The 22,491-nt window shown below is 44.9% G+C and overlaps 1 protein-coding gene across 1 annotated transcript in view; it reads right to left on the bottom strand.

Moving 5' to 3' along the window:
- Positions 1 to 22,491, bottom strand: part of LOC143315813 (NLR family CARD domain-containing protein 3-like) — a 104,317-nt gene that overhangs the window by 7,164 nt on the left and 74,662 nt on the right. Inside the window, exons 6-9 of the mRNA XM_076723281.1 lie at positions 7,249 to 7,347; positions 6,347 to 6,505; positions 392 to 470; positions 5 to 233 (exon numbers count right to left, since the gene is read on the bottom strand). Coding sequence (XP_076579396.1) covers positions 5 to 233; positions 392 to 470; positions 6,347 to 6,505; positions 7,249 to 7,347 — 566 coding nt within the window. The remainder of the gene's footprint in view (positions 1 to 4; positions 234 to 391; positions 471 to 6,346; positions 6,506 to 7,248; positions 7,348 to 22,491) is intronic.

Genomic DNA, 22,491 nt, shown 5'->3' with positions numbered 1-22,491 from the left:
TTACTGCTCTGCAGACGCTCAGCCAGCTCCTCCTCCTTCATTCTCCTCAGGAAGTGCTGTGTGATCTTCAGAAATGCCTCTCTGCTGCTTCTCCTCTGCTCTGCATCCTCACCATCCAACACCTCCTCATCCTCCCCCTGACTCTCTAAGCATTCTGGGTAATCTGGACTCAGAACAGTCTTGATCTTCTTCAGCTCGTTCCTCACAAAAGAGACAATGTTCTCCTCCAGCAGCTGGAACAGAAGATGATATGAATGACACAAAGTGAAATGATGGAAGCAAACATCAGATCCATGTTGGACAGACTGACAGTCCACTGGTCTAAAAAGTGCAGCGTGGAGATTATTGTGAACAGAACAGATGTGAAAGCAGCTGTTGTACATGTACAGACCATAAACATGGAGTCCAGGTGAGTCTGATGCTGCTGGGCAGACTGAGCACTGGGACCCTCTGAGCTCTCCTGGTGGACTCTGTGGAGGAATCATGAAGAATTAGCTCACATCATGTCCGTCCACACAGAGACAAACACCAGCTGAAGGTCCTTTGAGCTGAAGTGTTGATTCCAACATTGAATCAGATGGTTTCCACTGACATTAAAGTGTTGCTCGTACTGCTGATCCCACCGTGAATCAACAGTCCAGTCTGCATTTCTGTGCAGCTTTCACTTTAGTGAGTTGGTTGACCAGCCTGGAGTCCCTCCAGTTCTCATTGACCCCTATAATACTGTGGACAGCATCACACAGCTCACACAAGCTACCTGGATGCTACCTGTCCAGCACAAATTGGCAGTGAGTCACAGTAAAGTGAGTGAAACATGAGAAAAGCAAAGAGAGAAGCAGAGAATACTGGATCAAAGCAGAGCTGAGGGTGATTTCACATCCAGCTGTGTTTCAAATGAAAGCTGGAACGTTCTTCTCTGGACGACATGAAGGAAACAGGTGCAGCTGTTGCTCATAGAAGTTGTTCTGGCTCTTTCTTTTGTTCTTGGACAACATGTATTTGTTCTTGTCCACTTGTTGGACACACAACACATATTTGAGCTCTGTCTCCTCTCTGAGCTCCTGCAGCCTTTAGTTACCCATAACACCCTTCTCTGCATCAGACGTCTTCACAGAGGCTCGACTCCAGCCTGATGTGAGGCGCCATGATGCCGCCATCAGTGTAAAATGTAACTCCATCAGATTGTATAACTCCTTGATAATTTCCCTTTGGAATAAATAAAGTTGATCTTATCTCATGTATATTGTTTTATTAGCATATGTATATATATACATATATACATATATATATATGTGTGTGTGGTGTGTGTATATAGATCAAACATGACTGGGCCGAAACGGACATGGCAGCAAGTCAAGATGAAATACAAGAACATCTTGCAGAATGGTAAGTGCCCTGACTAATACTAAAGAATGCACAATAACCAGTTTTTACATCATAGCTGTGTCAAGAATGTCAAGTCACTCTATTCATGAGGTTGTGATGATGAGATTTCGTATGGACAGGTGAATTCTCTGGTGTCTTGCTGGGGGACAGGGGGTATGCCTGCCAGCCTTTTCTCCTGACACCGTACACAGACCCCCACGAAGCACAGCAGGCCTACAGTCATGCCCATGCCAGGACGAGGGCCAGGATTGAAGTGACCTTTGGCCTCCTGAAGGCACGCTTTCATTGTCTTCATGACTTACGGGTCAGCCCTTTGAGGGCATGTGACATCACTGTGGCCTGTGCTGTCCTCCACAATGTGGCCTGCCTGAGGAAGGAGAGGGCCCCCAGAGTGCCATCACACATGGACTGGGACAATCCTGCCATCTTCCCTGATGACGACAGTGGTCGGCTGGTCAGGGACCAACATGTGTTGAATTATTTTAGTTAACATGCATGCTTTAAATGTCAGTTAAATATGTCCTGCATTGGCAGAGACGCGTGCTGTGAATTTCAGTTAAATATGTCCTGCATTGGCAGAGGAATTTATGTGTTTGTTTGTTTTTTTTTAAATTTAGATTGATTTGGCCTCTTATGTTTGTGCTGTATACTGTGTGTACACAAGCTTGCAGGGAGGATACTGCATCCATTCATTTGTCTGTTCATTTGTTGTGTACGGATTTGTCCTGCATTTATTTCAGCATGCAGACATGTGGGGTGTATTATATACAGACCTTTAAATGTGTATTTATTCTTGTGTTGTATAATATGCTTTGATTCTGTGCTTTCTATCTTGTAGAGTCACTGTGTGACTTCAGTTTTGAAAGGAACTGATGCTTTGATTTATCCTTATTCAATAAAGGAACATCATGTTACTCTTTGATGTGTATTTATATTTATATTGGATGTGTATTTTATATATAGACTATGGGAAACTATCTAATGATTGCAACATCATCTAAAATCATCATTTATCAACAATGATTGAAATTAATTAAAATTGAAATGAATGATGCTTGTGTTTTGTGTTCATGTTTAAATAATGACAGTGGATCTAGTTGAATGTGATAACAATGTGTAGTGGGCAGTGGAATAACTTTTGGTTTCCGTTTGTGATGACTGCTGACTGAGATAAGGGATAAGATTAAACAGATCCTGGAACTTAGCCTGGTCTGGAGCAGGCTAGCTCCACAGAATAAATCTCCACGGTAACTTATCCCATAACATATCCCACTTTCCACTATCCTGCTTTTGTGCAACCAGATCACGGATAAGTTGAGCCAGGACAACCAACATATCCCGCCTTAATCCCTTATCCTAGTTTTGTGCAACGGGCCCCAGCTGTTATCACTGTTTGTGTTTGTGTTGTCACATGGCTGAAAACCATGACATGTTGATTTGATGGAGGAACTCAGTGGAATCAGGGTTAGCCTTCATTAGCATCTGTTAGCCTCAATCAAGTCACAATTTTATACTCATGCAGTCATCAGTCAGAACGTGTGTGTGGAGGAAATGTTCAACTGGAGTCAAGAGTTGAAGACTTGGTTATACTGGCAAGATGGCGGCGCCCTGTCTGGCAGTGGCCACTCCAGCTCTCGATAGCGATGTGCATTTTATGTTTAATATGTCGTTTGTACCGTCGCAGTTTTGTGCAAGAAGTCTATAACAGAACTACACTACTTGGACTAAGAAACCTAGCATGCGTCGTAAGCATTGTGCTAGAACTGGCAAGTGAGGCAGCTGAGCGGCTATCAGCGCCAGGTTAAAAGCTAACCCCTACAGACCTGCACTTCCTTCTATTCTGCTATCCAACATTTGTTCGCTGGAAAACAAAATGGACTACCTTCAACTGGATTTAACTACACAAAGAAAGATCAGAGACTGCAACGCCATCATCTTCACAGAGACATGGCTGAATAACTCTCTTTTCGGACAACGCCATTCAGCTGGACGGACTAACAGCATTCTGGGTGGACAGGAGTCATGGTCTCAGCGGAAAACCTCGGGGAGGTGGAGTATGCATTTTCATCAATAACACCTGGTGTACACACGCAAAAATTGTCTCAAGCCACTGTTCCAAGGATATAGAATTTCTGTCCATTCAATTCCGACCATTCTACATGCCAAGGGAATTCACAGCCATCAACATCACAGCTGTGTACATTCCACCTAGCGCATGCACAAAGGAGGCACTGTCTACATTGTAACAGTCTATCAGCTCAATGCAGAATGCCAACCCGGACTCTCACTACATAATCACTGGTGATTTCAATCAGGCCAAACTGAAGACAGTACTACCACATTTTTACAAACGTGAACTTTGCAACCAGGGGAAATAACATACTCGACCAAGTCTACACCAACATCAGACAGGCATACAGAGCTGCTCCCCATCCCCAACTGGGGAACTCAGACCACCTATCTGTTATGCTAATTCCATCCTACAGACCTCTATTGACCAGGAACAAGCTGTCTGTGAAGCAGATCAGAGCACGGCCAGAGGGAGCTACCTCAGCTCTCAAAGGCTGTTTCAACTGCACAGACTGGACTGTTTTTAGGGAGGCTGCCACTACTAACCAGCATGTCAACTTGATGGATTACACTGAATCTGTGACTGGATACATATCCAAATGCATGGAAGATGTGACTGTTGTCAAAAACATCACCACAAGGGCCAACTACAAACCCTGGTTCACTAAGGCAGTACGTGAGCTCCTGAGAGCACATAATGTAGTTTTCAAGTCTGGGGACAAGGACGCCCTTAGAACTGCTTGGGCCAACTTGAATCGGTGTGTGAGAACAGCCAAGCGTGCCTATGGACAGAAAATTCAAGCACACTTCACTGACACTATGGACACCAAGCACCTGTGGCAAGGCATCCAGTCTGCCACCGACTACAGGCCAACACCCCCATCATGCGAGGACAACACAGACTTCCTCAACACCCTTAACACATTCTTCAGCTGGTTTGAGGAAGACAACACCACCACACCAATAAAAGCTCCTCTCTGTCCGGACCACAAAACACTTCACCTGGACCCAACTGATGTGCGGAGGACCCTACTCAAGGTGAACCCCAGAAAAGCTGCAGGTCCTGACAACAAAGCGGGGCGTGTGCTCAGAGACTGTGCTGACCAACTTCCTGATGTTCTCACAGACATCTCCAACACCTCTCTGAGCCAAGCCATCATGCCAGCATGCTTCAAAGCCACCACCATCATACCGCTACCCAAGAAATCCCCAGCCTCAACACCGAATGACTCCCGGCCCATAGCATTCACGTCCATCATGATGAAGTGCTTTGAAAAGCTGGTCAAGGCCCACATTACTTCCAGTCTCCCCTCCACACTTGACCCATTCCAGTTTGCATACTGTCCCAAACGTTCCACCAATGATGCCATAGCAACAGCACTCCACCTAAGCCTAGCTCACCTGGAAAACAATAACAGTTACATCCGGATGCTGTTCATTGACTTCAGCTCCGCCTTCAACACAGTCATCCCCTAACACCTGGTGAATAAACTCGGCGAAATAGGCATCAGCACCCCACTATGCAACTGGTTACTGGACTTTTTTATCGACAGACCACAGACAGTTCGAGTTGGCAACAACTCCTCAGAGACCACCATCATGAGCACCGGGGTCCCCCAAGGATGTGTTCTGTGGTCTGATGACTCATGACTATTGTGCTAAACACAATTCGAACCACATCATCAAGTTCACAGATGACACATCAGTGGTGGGCCTCATCAGCCACGATGACGACTCAGCATACAGAGAGGAGGTACAACAACTCATCAACTGGTGTGACATCAATAACCTTCGACTTAATGAAACAAAACAAAAGAAATAACTGTGGACTTTAGGAAGAAACAGACACCATACATCCCACTCACCATCAATGGCAGTGCAGTGGAGGCTGTGAAAAGCACTAAGTTAATGGGAGTGCCCATCACAGATGACCTGACATGGACCACCAACATCACATCCATAGTCAAGAAGGCACAGCAACGCCTCCACTTCCTTCGCCAGATGAGGAGAGCTGACCTTCCCCCCTCACCACTTTTTACAGGGGTGCCATTGAGAACATTCTAACCAGGAGTCTCTCAGTCTGGTATGGCAGCTGCTCTGCTGCAGACAAGAAGGCACTACGGAGAGTGGTGAGGACAGTGGAGAAGATCACCAGATCACCCCAACCAGCAATCCAGGACTTATACCCATCCCGCTGTTACAAGAGAGCAACCAATATCATCAAAGAACTCACCCACCCAGCACACAAACTGTTCACCCTTCTCCCATCTGAAAAGCGCTACCGCAGCATGCGGAGCAAAACTACCAGACTCAAAAACAGCTTTTTCCCTTAGGCCATCAGACTACCATGATCATTACACAAAGACCAACTGACTGTCAAAATAACTCAATGTTTGCACTATGCTCTTTATATGCACAACATTGTACATGTTTACAGTTGCATCCCCATGCTGCGTCTGCACTTGCCCTTTCTATATTGCATCCTTTATTATTGCACCTCAATAACATACCTCACAATTTGACTACACTCTGGCACGCTGTGAATCTTTTATATAAATCATATGTCCATTGTCTGTCTGTATACGTTGTGTCCAGTGCTGCTGTCTGTTTGCACTATTATGTTTTATGTTGTGTGTTATATATTACTTGCACATTGGAGTATGGAGAAAACGCAATTTCAGTCCTCTGTGTAACCACCTGCTGCATTGTTTGGTTGACAATAAAGTTCACTTTGACTTTGACTTTGACTGGGCAGCTTCCACATGTGAGGATATAAACAAATGAGAAGAACAATGATGCTGAAAATAAACAAACAGGTTTAAAAAACTCTTCTGGATAAATAACAGTTCAAACAAGAATCTGTCAGATTTTAATGTTATTAACAGTTTACCTCATTTCAGCAGACGGTCGATCTACGTTAAAATCAATGAGGAGACCAAATGACCGTTCACTCTTCAAGGACACACAGCTGGGTTCAGGTTCAGGTTCAGGTTCAGGTCCAGGTCCAGGTCCAGGTCCAGGTCCATCAGAGGCTGGTCTCCCATAGATCCTGTCAGACACAGAGGAAGACCACCAGGGGTGGAAATGGACTTTTTCTTCTTCAGACTCAGAAGCTGCTGGAGAAACTAGCAGCTATCAACAAGAAAAGGATCAACACACCAAAGTTCAATCAAACATGAAGCTGAATGATTTCAGTCTGTGGATCATCGCTTCATTTGTCCATCAAATCTTGGACCAAAGCAGGACTCAACAGACTGATTTCTGAGCAGATTTTACTGTGATTGACAGACAACAAACTAAACTGTGGAGTCCATCAGCACCGACTCTGTTGGTCTGTTTTCTAACGTTTGCATCACGAGACTCAGCCCAAACATCCTGACTGTTATTTAGAGACGATGGTCGCTGAAGCATTTTAGTCCAACATTCAAAGAGGAAGTTTGATGGTAAAGAGACTTTGGAAGGTCCCCACTGGATTTGTGCTGAAGTCTCATATTATCCTCAGCTTTCAGTGTCCACATGTGGACATGTCAGTGCTGTTTGGGGACAGACTGGACAAATGTCCTTTAAAACTAATCTAGCTCTAACCTTCATCATCATTCTAGGACAACATGAACATTAGAAGGACAACTGGTCAGACTGGATTTAATGAGGACAAACATCAGCAGTGGACAACATGAGGAGGACATGTGGACATTTCAGGTCAAATTGTCCAACACGAGTTTAATACTGAGACCAACTTACTGTCTGTCAGAGACATGTTGCTGTTTAAAGTCAATGGGGAAATGCTTTTACCATTCACTCTTCAAGGACACACAGCTGGGTTCAGGTCCAGATCCAGGTCCAGGTCCAGGTCCAGGTCCAGCAGAGTCTGGTGGGTCCTGCTGCTCTGGCCTTCAACACAACACACACAGAGCTTTGAGTGTGAATAATGATGGTGGACAGATTCGAGTCCTGGACAGTCAGAGATCCTGGTCTCACCTCTGAGCTTCGGTCTGGCCGTCATCGTCCCCACACAGACTGGTTTTAGAGGGACGGACTCCCTCCTCTCTGTCCTCACACCGATTCATGCTGCTGAACTCACGTCAGCTCACACACACTTTGATCTGGAGAAGAAACACAAATCATTCATGTGCACATCAGCTGAAATCATCCTTTCATGGTTTCTCTGTCCAAATATCAGCTGCTCCTCCTCTGATTGGCTGTTTTCTCGTCTTTCATATCAGTGTCAGCTGAATACAGTCAGACAGCAGCGTGAGGCCGAGCTGCTGCACTTCTATCAGTCAACTAGATGGCGCCGTGAAGCTGCAGTGAAGTGAACACACACTCGATGGCTGGACGACATTGACATCCACTGACACACACTGACTGAATCTGACAGGAAGCTTCAGTTTGTGGAATATTCAGTAAATTCAACATGACTGAAAGTTTCTTTACGCCTGAACGATCCTCGATCATCAATAAGTGAAGGAGAAAGTCAAATATTTACACAGGAGAAATATAAAATAGAAAAAATATTCAAGTAAAATACAAGTACTTTCAGACTGTACTTAATAACAGTACTTGAGTAAACTAGTTACTTTCCACAACTGAGAGATCCTTTCAAAATAAAAGCCTGTCTCAGTCAAGCCCTCAGGTCATATTTAAAGAGGAATCTTTGATTTGATTCTTGATCACATTGAAGCACAAATTGAGAAACAGAATCGACACTCGTTGCTGTTGGAGGAGAGTTCAGAGCTCTGACAGCTCATTTAGTGACACTGTTACAGACTGAATTGAGAAATAAAAGGTTTCAGCTCCTCACGGCCTCTGAATGCTCCTTCCTGCTGTCTCCGCATCAACTATTGAGGATCAACTCGCTCTGCTTCTGCTCTTATTCCAGCATTTACACTCACAAACATCCACACAACATGGCCGATGTTTTTAACGGAGCTGCTTTCAGCTCCTTCATCCAGAGTTCACAGTTGAACTCAGAGTTTGGAGAAACGATGGACGGAGCTGCAGATCAATGCCGTTTGTGCTGAAGCTAAGCTAACAACGAGCTTGAGTAAATAACACCTGAAACAAGTTACTTTACCTTCAGCTGGAGCTTCAGAGGAGAAAACAAACAGCGACACACCAAAGGCAGCAAGTGAAAGTAAACTTTAAACAGTCGTCCAACTGGAGAAACCAGTTTACACCAACAAAAGTGATCAAACTGGGCAACCAGCCCAAACTTGCAGTTCTGTTTGAAGCTGCTTTGTTTGTTTGGGACACTTCAGCTGCAAAGACAGCTGGTCTGGCTGCTTCTGGTGATGATCGCAATCAGACAACATGACAGAGTCGGTCAGTGCAGCCTGCCGGGTGGACCAACACCTCACATGCTGAAGTGGACTACCTCTCTAACCACCCACAGTATGTGAGGACACGGGGCTGTGTGTCAGGGACTGTCCTCTGCAGTGTGGGGGCCCCCCAGGGAACGGTGCTGGCACCGTTCCTCTTCACCCTCTACACAGCTGACTTTTCCCACCTGTCACCCACCTGCCACCTGCAGAAGTTCTCTGATGACTCTGCCATTGTCGGCCTCATCACAGATGGGGACGACAGGTCATACAAAGGACTCATCCAGGACTTTGTGGACTGGTGCCAGCAGAACCACCTCCTGATTAATGCTGGAAAAACCAAGGAGCTGGTTGTGGACTTCATCCGCTCTTCCCCATCACCAGTGAACATCCAGGGAAAGGACATTGAGATGGTGACATCTTACAAGTACCTGGGTGTTCATCTGAACAACAAACTGGATTGGACTCATAACACCACTGCACTTTACAAAAAAGGACAGAGCAGACTCTATCTGCTCAGGAGGCTGAGGTCTTTTGGGGTGCATGGGGCACTCCTGAAGACCTTCTATGACTCTGTTGTGGCCTCTGTCATTTTCTATGATGTAGTCTGCTGGGGGAGCAGCATCACTACAGCTGACAGGAAGAGGCTGGACAAACTTAGCAGGAAGGCCAGCTCGGTCCTTGGAAGGAGGATGACAGTGAAGCTGTCCTCCATGACAGTCAATGACTCCCACCCCCTCCAACACACACTCACTGCACTGAGGAGCTCCATCAGTGACAGGATGCTTCATCCAAAGTGTGTGAAGGAGCAGTATCGCACGTCATTCCTCCCTGCAGCTGTCAGACTGTACAACAAAAACTGCTCCAAGTAATCAGTGCAATAGTGTGTGCAATAAAACATGTACATAACAGTCTGTAAATACTAGTACAATTTTTTTACTATTTTCTTTAGGATGACATTTCTTTTTATGGTGTGAAGCTGTGAGAATATTTCAAGCTGTTCCAGTAAAAGACCAGCAGAGACGGACTCCTGTTTCAATAAAGCTTCATGAACAGAAAGAAGACAAACATCAACATCCAGCAGCAACTCTTCAAAGTCAATCATCAAAATGAAAATCCACACAAACCATCAGCAGCACAGACTGCTGCAGCCACCAGAGGGCAGCGTCACACTGAGCTTCACAGGCTCACCAGGGGCCTCATGTACAAAGACTTGCGTGGATTTCCTACTGAGACATGGCGTACGCTCAAATCCAGAAAACGTCATAGGCACAAAAATATCCAGATGTATGAATCTGTGCGCACGCATGAATCCAAGCACATTTCTTTTGTACATCCCAATCAACGTGGAATTGAGCACACATGTTGGAGTACCCGATCCCTCCCTGTCCACCCCCCCCCCCCCCTATTTAAATACGCAAATCATATTTAAATGAGCCCTGACAGGCCAAAAACAGGCGGGGGGGGGGGGCAGGAGAAGAGGGGTCCACCCCGTTTGAACAGAGAGTCGCCGCAATTGTGGGTGACACTGCTCTCTCAGGGGCGGTGGGAGCACATGTGGGTGACTCTGATTAACCCCAAGGTAAATACTTATGTATTTGCGTAACTCACAACAAATGTGTTCATACGCTAGCCTGCTCAGAGCCCTGGAAGATAGAGGTTAATGCGTAAATGCTGTATGTTTGGTATTATTTGGTTTGAAATCTTTTTAATTGAAATTTAAACATGGCAGCATATCAAAGAGGATATCAAAGACTTTGACTCATGTTTGATTACTGAATTTACTATTTTAAAACACAGGAGAGGAGGACACGCAGTCGCAGCCACGTGCCACAGACTCTGGGGATTCCTCCACCGTCCCCGGCGTCTCCGGCGTCACACACTCGGGGGATTCCTCCAGCATCCCCAGGGTCTCAAGCGCCAGTACGCCGCATCCACCGGCTGCTGCTGCTGCTGCCCGCCCCACTGGCCGTGTCCTCACCCGTGCTGTGCTGGAGTCAAAACAAGATATCATTAGATAAATGATCGCCTAGATCAATTAATAGGCGTCCTCACAAATATTGGGGAATCAATAAATCCATTGGTGAAAAAGTGAATTCTGCGTCCTTGCCTCTTTTACATGGTTGAAATCAAATGTTGCTGGGCCCGAATGGCCTCCTGGGTAGGATGCGCATTCATGGGCATACAAAAGTAGACTAAGTAAACTGGATTTACAGTTTCCATTCGTTAATTTTATACACTACTTAGACGGATCACACACTATTGTTGCAAATTAGTGCAGAAGTGCGCCGAGGAAAAGGTGAAAAAGACATTTCACGCTTTACGCACAGGGTTATGAACATGAGTACTTAGCACACAGAGACAATCAGGGGCTTGTTAGAAAGATCTTAAGCTGTAGTTTAACCTGCAAGAAACAGCAAAGTCACTAACTTTGATGATGCTGTGAAGACGGGATAGAATTTGGGGGTGCACATGCTGAATGCGCATCATGGGGATTGATATTAGGCCAATTACATGAAAAAATGTACTCACCAAGAAGCCACCCATCACACACAATGCCAGCTTGTAGTCTGTTCCCAACCATGCTGTTACTCAGAATGTATGAATTGTGCGTTGAACCAGGCCACCTCGCCACAATATTGGTCAATGTGCGTGGTCAGCACCTGTATGGGCACAGGCAGCGCATGGCTCCTTGCTGTGTTGCGCTCCAAGGCCGGCCGCAGCTCTGCGCACAGTTGTAGGAGGATTGCCCTCGGGAACCTAAAGCGGCTCATGAGCCAGTTGTCATCATGTGCCAGTAAATCCTCTCTGTCTCTGAACACACACTATCTTCGTATTGCACCGTTTGCAATGTCTTCTAATACTGCTAAAGCAGCCATTGTGTTTAACGGTATTTTTTGCACCACTTTGCGCATGCTTTGATATCCACTCATGTAATTGCAGATACGTGGGTGTGTTAATTGTTCATCAGTGTTAATTGTTCATGTGTCTCTGATGTGCACATCCCAGCATCATCTCTGAGTGTCGCCAAAGGATCAACAGCTGTAGAAACGTGCATACGCCAGCCATGAAGTTGGCGTGAGGCACCACACATTTCCACGGTCTTGATACATCTGAACTTTGCTGTGAAAAGGAGTGTACGCCACGTTTTTGTGCGTACGCACCTTTTGTACATGAGGCCCCAGGTCACCACGCAGGAGTTCTGGGTCCTGAAGTTCAAATCAAAGACCGTCAGAGGAACGTGGCTCCTCACAGGCCGGCTGATCGTTCCTCTTTCTACACAAGCAAGAAAAGCTAAAGAGCAGCTTCCTGCCACAGAAACATGGAGGAGACAAAGAGAAGGAACTGAGCTGAAAGCTTTTGAGTGTCGTGGAGGAAACATCAAGATCTGATCTAAATCTAGTCCCAGGACAATGTTTTCCATGTGGAAGTGGACTGGAAACATGATGAGATCTGGTTTGTTTTCAGTGAATAGTCTTTATCGTGTTTGCGTGCATTATATTTAGGGCTGATTTGAGTTCTGGTTCAGTTCCTGCTTCAGATAGTGGTTGTAGATTCTTCAGCATCAGACTTTGTTCAGCAGATTCATGTGGACAGCGACGGTGTTTTGATGCATATGTCTGTAAATACTTGGAAATATCAGAGTACAAGTATAAGTAGTACAAAGAGGAAATACATCTAAAGATGTGCTGAGGTAATGGAGTAAATGTACTCAGTTACTTTCCACCACTAACAAGGACAATAAAATGAAGATGACAGAAGAAGAATTGAGCTTTCTCTTCAGCTTCAAGTGACTGTATGAATTTTCTCTTTTTAATTTCCATCTTTCACATTTGAATCTTGTGGTTTCTGCACTCGAGATTCTAAACTCTGCTCGTCAGCTGTTTGCTAAAAAGGTCCAAACTTTCATTGAGCTCAGTCTGAAGTTTCTCTTTTCAAACCAACAAAACATGACAAAAACTGGGACCATGAAGCTGAAAACCAGACAAGTATTAACTTCACCCAGAGCCCAAAATGAAAGAGCAGTCAGTGTTAAAGGTCCAGTGTGGAGAATTCAGATGATCTGTTGGCAGAAATGGAAAATAATCTTCATAGTTCTGTTTTCATTAGTGTTTAATCACCTCAAAATAAGAATCAGCGTGTTTTCGTTACCTCAGAATGAGTCTTTATGTCGACAGAGGCAGCAGGTCCTCTTCCACAGAGTCCACCATGTTGCACCATCATGTTTCTGGCTCTTCTTCTTCTTCTTGTGTTTATTTGGCGGTTGGCAAATAATGTTTGGTGCATTACTGCCACCTTTTGAAATGGACTGTGGGTCTGGACACTCCTACATCACAACCTCTTGCTTAACCCAGTTCCTCCAAAAAATAAAAATAAAAATTTAAAACATAATTCACAAGAATTCTTCTAACTCCCTCTCCTTGAAGTTGCTGTATTAATTGTTGCCTTGCCTGATTATATTCAATACATGACTCTAACACATGCTTTCATGTCTGAGGTCTACACTCCATTCCAGGTTTTTTAATTAAAACCAATGTATTATTTAGACCAGTGTGACCAAATCTCATTCTGGATATCATATCCTCCTCCTGTGTCGTCCTATATGTACTTCTAGCATTGCCCACATACCTTTGGATGTTATAACAGCCTCTCCCTGTGCTTGCTCTATCCCATTCTGATTGACAGTTTTCCTTTAGCTTGGACTTAACTATGCTTTTTATTTCTGATTTACTACAGGCAATATTTAGACTGACCTCAGGCAAAGTGGGAGTTTCTTTAGCATTCTTGTCTGCCAGTTCATTTCCTGATACTCCTCTATGAGCTGGCATCCACAAAAAGGCAACATTAACCCCAGAGCATTGCAATCGATGCACCAACTGCTAAATATCCACTATAATGTCTTGTCTGGACTTTGAAGACCCATTCTGGATATTTAGCAGTGCAGAGGAGGAGTCTGATGCAACTACTACACTCTTTGGCCAACTATTCTCTACCCATGAAAGTGCAGTGAGAATTGCTACTAACTCTCCTGTATACACAGCTAGATTGTCATTTAGCCTTTCCCTTCTGCTTATCTTATACCTGGGTATAACAAATGCTGCACCCACTTTGTTATTTTCTGCTTTTAATGCATCTGTATACACTATTACCCTATCACCATAATTATCTTTGATATACAGCTCTACAACAGAGCTATTGATTTCCCCAGTGTTTTTAAGTTCTATAAGGTCTAAATCAACTACAGGGCTGTCCATCATCCACAATGGGACTGCTGGGAAGTTGACTGCAGGACTCACTTCAATGTTATGCAGATGCATTTCTTCAACTTTTTGAGATGTGATCCATCCAAAGCTTCTGGTCTGTTTTTTTGTCTCTCTCTTGACATCTAAGAAGGATTTCTTGACCATGCCCCATACTCTCTGTATTGGGGTGGTTCTCCCAATAGAGTCACAGAACTTCTTCCAATGTTCTCTCTTGGCCTTCTTTATAGTACACCTTACTTTTCCCTGACACCTATATTTGATTACATTTTCAAAATGATGTGTCTTTTTTAAAATTCTAAAGGCCTTATTCCACTCTCTAATAACTTCCCTACATTCCTTAGACCACCAAGGAACAACTCTACTCCTTTCTTTTGGCTTGGTCTTAGGAATGGCAGTATCTGCAGCAGTAACTATACCATTAGTAATATCTCTACACAACAACTCAATACTTTGATTATTGTTAACCCTCAGTAGCTCATTCTCACTTATCTCTGAAAACGTATCCCAATCAGCCCTCCCCAGAATCCACCTACCATCCCTCACATTTTGTTCTCTGACCAGTGCCAATTCTATGAGTCACTACAGGATAGTGATCACTACCTACCTATAGTACTTTCCCTTAATACTTCCCAACTACACCTATCGGCTACTTCTTTAGTGGCAATGGTAATATCTATTGCTGATTCACTACCTTTTGTCACATCTATTCTTGTGTATGTTCCATCATTTAAGCACACTAATTCATGTTCATCCAAAAACTCTTCCATCACACCACCATTGACATCATCCTTATCTCCCCAAAGAGAACTGTGCACATTAAAATCCCCACACCAAATTACCTTCCCACTTATATTTTCCCAGATCTCATCTAATTGCCCCTGAACTAATGGTTTACAAGGATTGTAAAAATTAATGACACCCACACTTCCCTCTTTTGTCCACACCTCTGTAACTATGTATTCCAGTTCTTTACCTCTCTTTAATTCCCTATACTGCAAACCTCTTTGAATAAATGTAACACATCCTCCACCATTTCCCTCTCCCCTGTCCCTTCTAAGGCTTGAATACCCTTTAATAACAAATTCTAAAGACTGCTTTAGCCAAGATTCCTGAACACAAATTACATCTGGCTTGCTTTCCAAGTCCTGTACAAACCCTTTAAATTCTTGCCCATTAGTAATAAGGCTTCTAGCATTTCATTGCACTATCATTGATAATACAGGCTCAGCTGACTCTCCCTGCATAAGATCTGTCTGAATCTTTTCACAAGACAGATTCCCCATATTCAGAAATTTTGCTGCTGCTTTCACAATCATTTTTATTTTCTCCACTTTCGTTTTTATTTGGTCTGCACAATTTACCACATAAGCAACAAATAATACTTAATTTTCTGCATCGACTATGTTCTCCCTAGGTGCATCATTTTGACTTTTATTTAACACTTGTGCTCCCACTCCTTTAGACCTAGGCTTACTCTCCTCATTCACTACTTTGACCGCCTCAGCATAGGATAAGTTCCTATTTACTCGTACTTGCTGTACTATTACCGCCTGGTTTGTAACTGGGCAGCCACCGTACGCCGCTGTATGATCTCCGCCACAGTTACATTTCCTCCCCTCCTCCTCACACTCTCCATACTCATGCTCCCCTCCGCATTTCCCAGACCTCTGTCTTCCTCTACAAACCTTTGCTATGTGTCCATATCTTTGGCATTTGTAACACCTGACCGGGGATGGAATGTAAGTTCGCGCATAGAAAAAAAGTACCCTATCTTTACTTTCTCTGGTAAGACCTTCCCTTTAAACTCTAATAGCACTGAATAGCACTGTACCCTCCACCCTTTCCCCTTCTCGTGTTGTCATCAATCTTTTTATGTTCATCACTGTGCCTCCTTTTATATTCTTTTTCATGTCCTCCAGATTTTCTTTAATTGGAACACCAGAAATGACTCCTCTCACTCCCTGCTCTCCAAACATTCTCACTTCGCTTATATCCTTCTTGCACACAGATTGAGCCTTCATAACTTTACCCGTTTGCTCTTCATTTTTGCATTTTACCAAGTCTCCCATCCCGCAGTACCCTAGCCATTTCTACATCCCCAAACGCTTTCTTTAATCCTGTCATCAATGCCACCAAACTGACTGGAGCAATATCTTTACCTTCCTTGAACTTTATGACCACCTTTAAATCTGCCCCTTCCTCTACTCTCCTATGCACCTCTCTGTTTGCTACACCCAGCTCCTCTTCAAATTTTCTTTTATTATCCTCATTACTACTTATTTTCCCTCTCCCTCTCCCTAACCCTTGCCCACAGAATCTCTGACTACTTCTAAGATAAGGATTACTGTATTCCATACTACTCCAATCCTCCCCATCCTCATCAGAATCCATTCTAAAATCAAGACCCAGTCACAAATCAGATTATGCCAATATACCGCAAATAGTGATTTAATGAAAATTTAGAAATCACTGGATTTCAAACAAACTGCCTCTCCGTATCCAAACTCGAAGTCCCACGACCCTACAGCACTTCCATCTGCCTTCCGCCCACCTATGTCCTTTTCTGGTTCTTCTTCTTCTTCTGACTTTGATGGTGGTTGGCAGCCATGTGGGTTTCATTACCGCCACCTGCTGGATTGCAACAGATTCACAGTGAGAACTATTTCCAGGGTCCGCCCACAGTGATCCACTCATGACACTGCTCAGTTGTTCAGTCTAGAACTCAGACCAGGTTGTCTGAGCTTGTGTAAATCCTTCCCTCAGTGCAGCATCAAGATCTTCTTCAGATTTATCCACAACGTTCATGAACGTCCTTCAGCATCCAGGATAATCTTAATTCTTTCTTACTTCCTGTCGTTCAACAGCTTCACCAAAAACCATGACAGCAAATACCAAAAATCCTTTCTTGTTCTTTCAGATATTTTGATCGGCTCCATTTATTTTCTTCTTAGTTCCTTTTCAACTGCCACCATTTCATCTTTTGTGTCCAATCCCTCAGCAGCTTCAGTGGATGATAGAAACCCTTTTCTGCTCTGATCTGATCCACTTTTATTTTACTTTTTTTTGGACATTTTCACATGATGATTTCCCTCACAGCGGACGCACTTGTTGCTCTTCATCATCCTCGTCCTCCCCACAGCAGCAACATGTCCACATTCCTTACAGCAGAGATATCTGAGTTCTCTCATACAGTCTCAGCCTGCAGCTCAGAGTCCAGATCCACTCTGTCTGGTAATTCATCTTTAAAAGTCAAACACGCTGTCACACAAGTGTTGTCTTCCTTCTGTCTGTCTTTGTCGGTCATCTTACTTCACAAACAGCTGAGACATCCTGGAAAGACTCGGCCTCCACTGACTGTGGTCCTCCACTCTCCACTCCCTTCTTCCTTCCCTCTGGTCCAGGTGGGAAACACTCCACACAGCGGTCATCTCCAAACTTACCAATCATGATCAACCCATTCCTGTTCTGCTTGAGACAGCAGTAAAGAGACCCAAATGCAAATCTGGGAGATCCACACACTGAAGCTGACGAGTAGGCAGAGAGTGGACAGGCCAAGAGGGAATCCAGTTCCAGAGACTCACGGTCCAGACTGACAGGAAACAGGAAGTAGAAAGTCTGAACGGCTCCAGCTTTTTATTCTGCCTTTTATTCACATTTCGAGTAATTCTGAGGGAGAAGTACTCACATCAACATTAGACTGGAGTACAAGTCCAGAGGGAGCGTATTTAAAGAACAAAGTAAAAGTACTCGTTCTGCAGAAAGGATCATATCACAGTACTTTTATACTGCAGTTTCATCTGTAATTTTACTAAGTGTTTATTATCTGATCATATTTTGTAGTAATAATGTGAATCTCCAAACTGAAACTTTAGAAGAAATGCAGTGGAGACTAGAAGAAAGTAGCAGGAAGTAGAAATACTCAAGTTAAGTAAAAGTACTTTCAGACTGCACTGAATGACAGTACTGATTGGACGAGGATTTTAACCTGTTGTCAAACCGTTTCTACTGGACACAAACTGAATATTTCACATCAAATGCGAAGAAAAAACGTGAAAACTTCACCTTTGAACCAGAGACGAGAAGCTGCGTCGCGGCGTTGTCACCTGAAAAACCCGGAAACAGCTGGAGACGGATCAACGGTGTGAACACAGCATCCACCCTCACCTGTGGGCACGGAGACGCCTCATTGGCCGCTGATCACTCTTCTGCAGATCGCTGGCACGATTCTCTCTGCATGCAAACATTTCACAAAAGCTTCCACAGAAACGCAGCAGGGCTTTTAATTTGAAAAGCATACAGGAAGTGCTGAGTGACAAAAACTTTCCTTCACAGAGACACAGAAACTGGAGTGACGTCAATCATGAACAGATCAGCACACTGATCACATTACTGATCCCACATCTGGATTATATGTGAAGTGTGATGTCACAGCGGCAATTACATCAGTCTCAATATTTCTGAATGAACAACACTTCCCGACGTGACGCCATCAGGTTCCAGTGGATTTTTTGGTGAAATCCAGCCTCCAAAAACAATCCACTCCAGCTGCCTGTTCTTTAAAAAAATGAATTCTTGTCTCACTGGTGAAAAACATCAAACACAGAGCTGCTTAAGACTGAGCGACAAAATAACGGACAAAAAAACAAAAACAGAATCAAAATGACAGAACGAAGCAGGATGTGTTTTAGAGTCTGGATCCCAGTTTTGAACCAAGTCTTGTCCTCAGAGCTTCAGTCCTGCCGGAAGAAACCATCTCAACAAGCGTCTCTGCAGCTTCATTTCTTTCCGCTGCTCTCACCAACACACTCGTGATGGTTGATATGAGCGAGCTCACTGAAGCTTTTCCCACAAACAGAGCAGCTGAAGGGTTTCTCCCCCGTGTGGACAGGTAAGTGTCGTCGAAGACTTCGCTTTTGTGTAAATCTTTTACCACCAACTGAACAACTGAATGGTTTCTCCCCAGTATGTTTTCTCATGTGTGAGGACAAAGAGCTTCTGACTCTGAAACTCGCTTTACACACAGAGCAGCTGAAAGGTTTCTCTCCTGTGTGGACAGTGGAGTGTCGTCGAAGACTTGGCTTTTGTGTAAATTTCTTCCCACAAACGGAACAACTGAAAGGTTTCTCTCCTGTGTGGACAGTCGAGTGTTGTCTTAGATTGTCCTTTTGTTTGAATCTTAAACCACACTCAGAACAACTGAAGGGTTTCTCTCCCGTGTGAGTCCTCATGTGTTTCTCCACATTTGCTCTCCACTGAAAAGTCTTCTGACAAACTGAGCAGCTCAAAAGTTTTCCCTCGGAATGAAGTCTCATGTGATTCATTAAGGAGTTCTTCCTGTTGTATCTTTTCCCACAAACTGAGCAGCTGAACGGTTTCTCTCCTGTTTGGACCCCAATGTGGTCAAAGCTTGAAGCACATTCAGAGGAGCTGACTGATGTTTGTCCAGTGTTACATTTCACATCACTTACAGGTGCTTCATTGTTCTGCAGAGGGTTTAAACCTGACTGAGCTTCTCTGGTCTCCTCCCAGTCACAGCTGTCATCGGTCTCAGGGTCAGAGGACTGAGACGTCTCGTCGTCAGTGTCTGGTTCTAAATGTCTGTCTGGATCTGAGTTTCTATCTGGTTCTGGTCCTCCACAGTCCTCTCCATCAGCTTCTGTCTTCGTGTCTTCAGTGTGTCTCTGATGAAGCTGTGAGAACTGAGGTTTCTCTTCATCCTCTTGACCAATGGTGACGACGAGATGGGTCCCCGGGCGCCGGTCTGGCTGCCCACCGCTCCTGGTCTGCCGCGGAGGAGGGACGACCAGGATGGGTGAAAAGCGGAGGATAAATTTCACCTCGTGTGCAGTGTCTGCATGTACGTGTGTGACGAATGTCTCCCCCCGATTCTTCTTCTTCTTCTTCTTCGCTCTTCACAGGGACAGGAGGGAATGTGGACTTGGTGATGTCGGCCTCCTCCGGCCCTGGAAGCTGCTCTCCCTCCTGACTGGTCCACAGTTCCTCCTGTTCCTCTTTAATGTGTGGCAGCTCTGCTGGGTCCTCCTGGTCCAGACTGGGGCTCCACTCCTGCCGCTCAGGGGGATCCTCTTCTTGACTCGTCGACAGCAGCCGGACGTCTGTGGAGGAGCATCAAACACAAACACACCTTTCAGAAAACGGTCATTTCCTGTTAGCATTGAAACCACTGACACCTCTGCTTCCTTCAGTGTGTGACGACATGTTGCACATTTTGAAGAACAAATCTGGAAATCACTTCAAACTAAAACAAACTATAAATATTTAGAACAACTGAAGTTTGTCTCATCGTCCATCCACCATTCAACTCTTCCATTTTCTAAAAAAGTAACGCAGCTCTCTTTTTGTGTGGCTCATCGGCTTCAGCCAGGAAGACATCTTTGTAAAGTTTGAAACTCTGGAAACGGAGGAGTGGAAACCCTGATTGTTCCGATTGAGAGGAGATGGACGTAATCCTGCAGGGTCTGAAAAAAGTCCTGTTCAACCAGCAAAGTGTTTGTCGTACTATTAAGAAGCAGTAGTGTGAGTATCGATCAAACTCTGCCTTTACAACATGATTTTCCTTTTCTTCCAGTTCTTGTTGGGCTGAGCGCTGTATGGACTGTTTTCATGGGATGTCGGTCTACACCGCCAAGGAAGACCTGAGCCTCAGTCTTCTCACATGAACTCAAGACCATGTCCAGAGAATGTCTGGAGCTGCTGTTCGCACATGACTGTCTGTATCAGACAGAAATATCTGCATGACGATGATGAGACGGACAGCTGAGACACAGAGTTCACACTGTCTCACTTCAGACTGATCACAACATACAATCTGGAAAACGACTGCAGCCTCAACGCAGATGCTCATTTTTCTCCAGACAATGAAGAAGAAAGGAGCCTTTAGAAAGAGCACAGTCTCACATCTTCAGCTCATTTGATGATGAAATAACTCAAGTTCAGTGAGAATAAGAATAAGCAGCAAAGGGTCAAACCTGCTCTGTGTAACCGGACTTCAGGCTGGAAAACAGCGTCCAGCAGTTTTCGTTGTCGACAAAGTTCCTCCTCGTACTCTGCTATCGTTCTTTCAAACAGCTCAAATATCTCTTCAGCAGCCGCAGTCAGTCGCTGCTTGACAAAAGCTCTCAGCATTTGGACATTAGACAGTTTCACTGCTTCACAGCAACTTCTCCTCCAGACACACTCCGTTAAAAACTGTCTGCTCACTTCGGTCTCTGTTGAAGCTATTCCCACTCGCACCGTGAAGCCGGGCTCCGTCTACTTCCTGCTAGCAGGCTAGGCTAACTTCCTGTAGCATTGTTGGCAAACAGGAGATGAGTCTGCGGTGAATCATCTCGGAACTCTGCTGGGTCACTGCGACTGACTCTGATGAGAACAACGTGATGCGGAACGGAAGAAATTAGCATGTTAGCCGCAGGAAGTACCACTGCTCCCGGTACCATTGGTTTTCTGATTTTCAAAATAAAAGTTTCCAAACTTTCATGTATATGCCCGTATCCCTTTGTTACGAATTAACAACAGCAGAAATACTCTCAAACTCTCAGTCTGTGGCTCGTAAATTTTTCGTTCTCAGCGATCTAATTACATCCCATAATCTGGATTTCCTCCTTCTCACTGAGACCTGGATTTAATCTGGAGAGTTGTGCCCTCTAGTGGAACGTTTCTCAGAAACGTCTCACTTTTATTCCTTTTGGTTTTGGTGCTTTTATCAGGAAGATGTTTTGGTGTTTCACTGGCTTCATGTTGCTTTTAGCTGCATATGTTCTCATCTCATTCTCATCATCAGAGTCTTCCGCAAAATCATCCCCAGTCTCAGACATGTTCTCCCCTTCTTCACTGAGTTCTGGAAGGAATTATGTTGTCTTGAACTGTCAGGAGATCCTGCAGCTCTGCAGGTACAGTGAAGATTATAAAGCAAGAACAGCTGAAGGGGGGACAAAACAGAACTGAGGAGTGTTCAACGCGAGCTGAGGGAGAAGCTGAGGCAGAGCAGACGCCTACAGGAGGAAGCTGGAGGCTAAACTCCAGCAGAACAGCGTGAAGGATGTCTGGACAGGAATGGAGATCACGGGGCTCAAGGCAAAGACAGGCCGGCAGTCGACAGCCTTGAGAGGGCCAGTGAGCTAAACCACTTTTTCAACAGGTTTAGCTCACAGCAGGAGTGGCCCTACGTTCCCCAGCCCCTACATCTCCACAACCCCACTGCCCAAGCTTTCTCCCTCCAACTCTAACCCCTCCCTGGTGATACCTCCCCTCACTCCCTTGGCCTCAACTCCCACATTCCCCACCACCCCCCACAGCACCCCCTCCACGAGCATCATCCCCTGTGTGACTGCGGGCAGGTGAGAAGACAGCTGGAGATGCTGCACCTGGGCAAGGCTGCTGGCCCTGACAGCATTAGTCCCAGAGTCCTGAGGACTTGTGCCAGCCAGCTGTCC

Source organism: Chaetodon auriga, chromosome 23 (assembly GCF_051107435.1).
Source record: "Chaetodon auriga isolate fChaAug3 chromosome 23, fChaAug3.hap1, whole genome shotgun sequence".
Lineage (NCBI taxonomy): Eukaryota > Metazoa > Chordata > Actinopteri > Chaetodontiformes > Chaetodontidae > Chaetodon > Chaetodon auriga.
This window is presented reverse-complemented; position numbering and strand designations above follow the sequence as displayed.